At 39.3% G+C, this 2,011-nt stretch overlaps 1 protein-coding gene across 1 annotated transcript; it reads left to right on the forward strand.

The window, feature by feature from the left end:
* Positions 1 to 942, forward strand: LOC102470584 (olfactory receptor 51Q1-like). The gene has a single exon (XM_006151712.1). The coding sequence runs from the start codon at positions 1 to 3 to the stop codon at positions 940 to 942; it is 942 nt and encodes a 313-aa protein (XP_006151774.1).
* The last annotated feature ends 1,069 nt before the right edge of the window (positions 943 to 2,011 follow it).

Genomic DNA, 2,011 nt, shown 5'->3' on the forward strand with positions numbered 1-2,011 from the left:
ATGATTTCATCCACTAACTCCAGTGAAATCCCCTTCTACTTCATTCTCATGGGCATTCCTCCTGGCTTTGAGGTCTTCCATACCTGGATCTCCATTCCATTCTGTTGTTTCTACACTGTTTCTATCATGGGCAACACCACCATACTGGCTGTCATCAGGGCAGAGCCCTCCCTGCATGAGCCCATGTACCTGTTCCTGTCTATGTTGGCCCTGACAGACCTGGGGCTCACTCTAACCACTCTGCCTACCGTACTGGGGATCCTTTGTTTCAACACTTCACAGATCAGTTTTGAGGCTTGTTTTACTCAGATCTTCTTCATCCATGCGTTCTCCTTTATGGAATCTTCTGTGTTGTTGGCCATGTCTTTTGACCGTTATGTGGCCATCTGCCGGCCCCTCCACTATGCCTCCATCCTCACTAACCAGGTCATCAGAAGAATAGGACTAGCCATCATCTGCCGCTGTGTTCTGGCTGTCCTTCCCCCTTTGTTCCTACTGAAACGACTTCCCTTTTGTGGCTCCCATAATCTTTCTCACTCCTACTGCCTCCATCAAGACATGATTCACCTGGTGTGTGCTGACACGACCATTAACAATTGGTATGGATTTTTCCTTATTCTGTTCATTGTTGTCCTGGACCCCCTGCTCATCTTGCTTTCCTACGGACTCATCCTGAGAAGCGTGCTGAGAATTGGCTCTCATGTTGAAAGGCTCCGCGCCCTCAATAACTGTATGTCCCACATCTTAGCTGTCTTGGTTCTCTATGTACCCATGGTGGGAGTGTCCATGACTCACCGTTTTGCCAAGCATGCCCCTCTAATTGTACATGTCATTATGGCCAACATCTATCTACTGGCACCCCCTGTAACAAACCCCATTATCTACAGTGTTAAGACCAAACAAATTCGTCAAGGTATTTTTCACCTTTTGTCTCATAGATAGTTACAATAGGCTTTTGGTGAGGAGGGTCTTTGGTACCACAACAAAAAAGGACAAGTGAGATCGTAATATATTTTGGCTAATTTAACTATTTCACAATGTATACATATTTCAGAACGTCATATTATGTAATGTATGTTTATATACTTTTCATTTTTCAATTATATCTTAAAATATTAAAGACAAACATAATTTGGGAACCAGGGAAAGCTATAATGTAGCTTTCCAACTGTGTTTGAATCACATGACAAGAAAAGGAGATGAACATATTAACGTGTTTCCTGTATTTGTAATTTAAACAGAGCTAGTGTTCTATGCCCTACTCATTACATAGCTGCTTTATGTACAGGAAATCTTTGCATGCCTAGATTTTCAATGCCATGAGTCACAAATTTTCCTCTTTGTATTTATTTATGATATTTTCCTTCTTAATCATATTTAGCCAACAACCATTCTTATTTTCCATCATCATTTGTTCTTGCTATTCTTAATTTTAAGCAGACTGTTCTGTTTCAGTTGTGATTTCCACTAACTTTTGGATTTATCTTTGGCTTTCTCTGTGAAGTTCTATTTTCATTTAATATTTTCTCGCTAAATCACAGTGTTGGAGAAGAAATAAAATATTAATGTTCTTCTTATGCCTTTCCCAATATTCAATGAAGTAGTTATTAATACTTCCCTCTAACTCCAATTATTTTATAAGAGCAATATGTAATTGCTTTTGCTGCCTGATCAACACAAGACAGTTAAAAGTACATGCTTGCTAGATTTTGAATGTGTCAGAAGGAAAATGAGCAAAATGTGATCTGAAGGGCAAGTAAAAAAATTTATATAGCTCCTATTGTGTTTGTTATATCCGAAGTTTTATGAGAATTGTGTAATTGATTCTACTCTTCTAAACACTCCAATTGTGTACTCATTGGAAATTCAGACCTTCATTTGGAGAGTCAAAGGGACTTTGTAGAAAGGACTTAGTCCCTTCTCTTCGGGAGACTCCTGCCTGTGGTGCAGTAACATTTGCTCTGGCTCTGTTTTTTTCCCCTTGCATGTTCCAGTTTTTTTTTTTTTTTTT

The sequence above is a fragment of the Tupaia chinensis genome, unplaced genomic scaffold (assembly GCF_000334495.1).
Source record: "Tupaia chinensis unplaced genomic scaffold, TupChi_1.0 Scaffold000325_1, whole genome shotgun sequence".
NCBI classification, from domain to species: domain Eukaryota; kingdom Metazoa; phylum Chordata; class Mammalia; order Scandentia; family Tupaiidae; genus Tupaia; species Tupaia belangeri.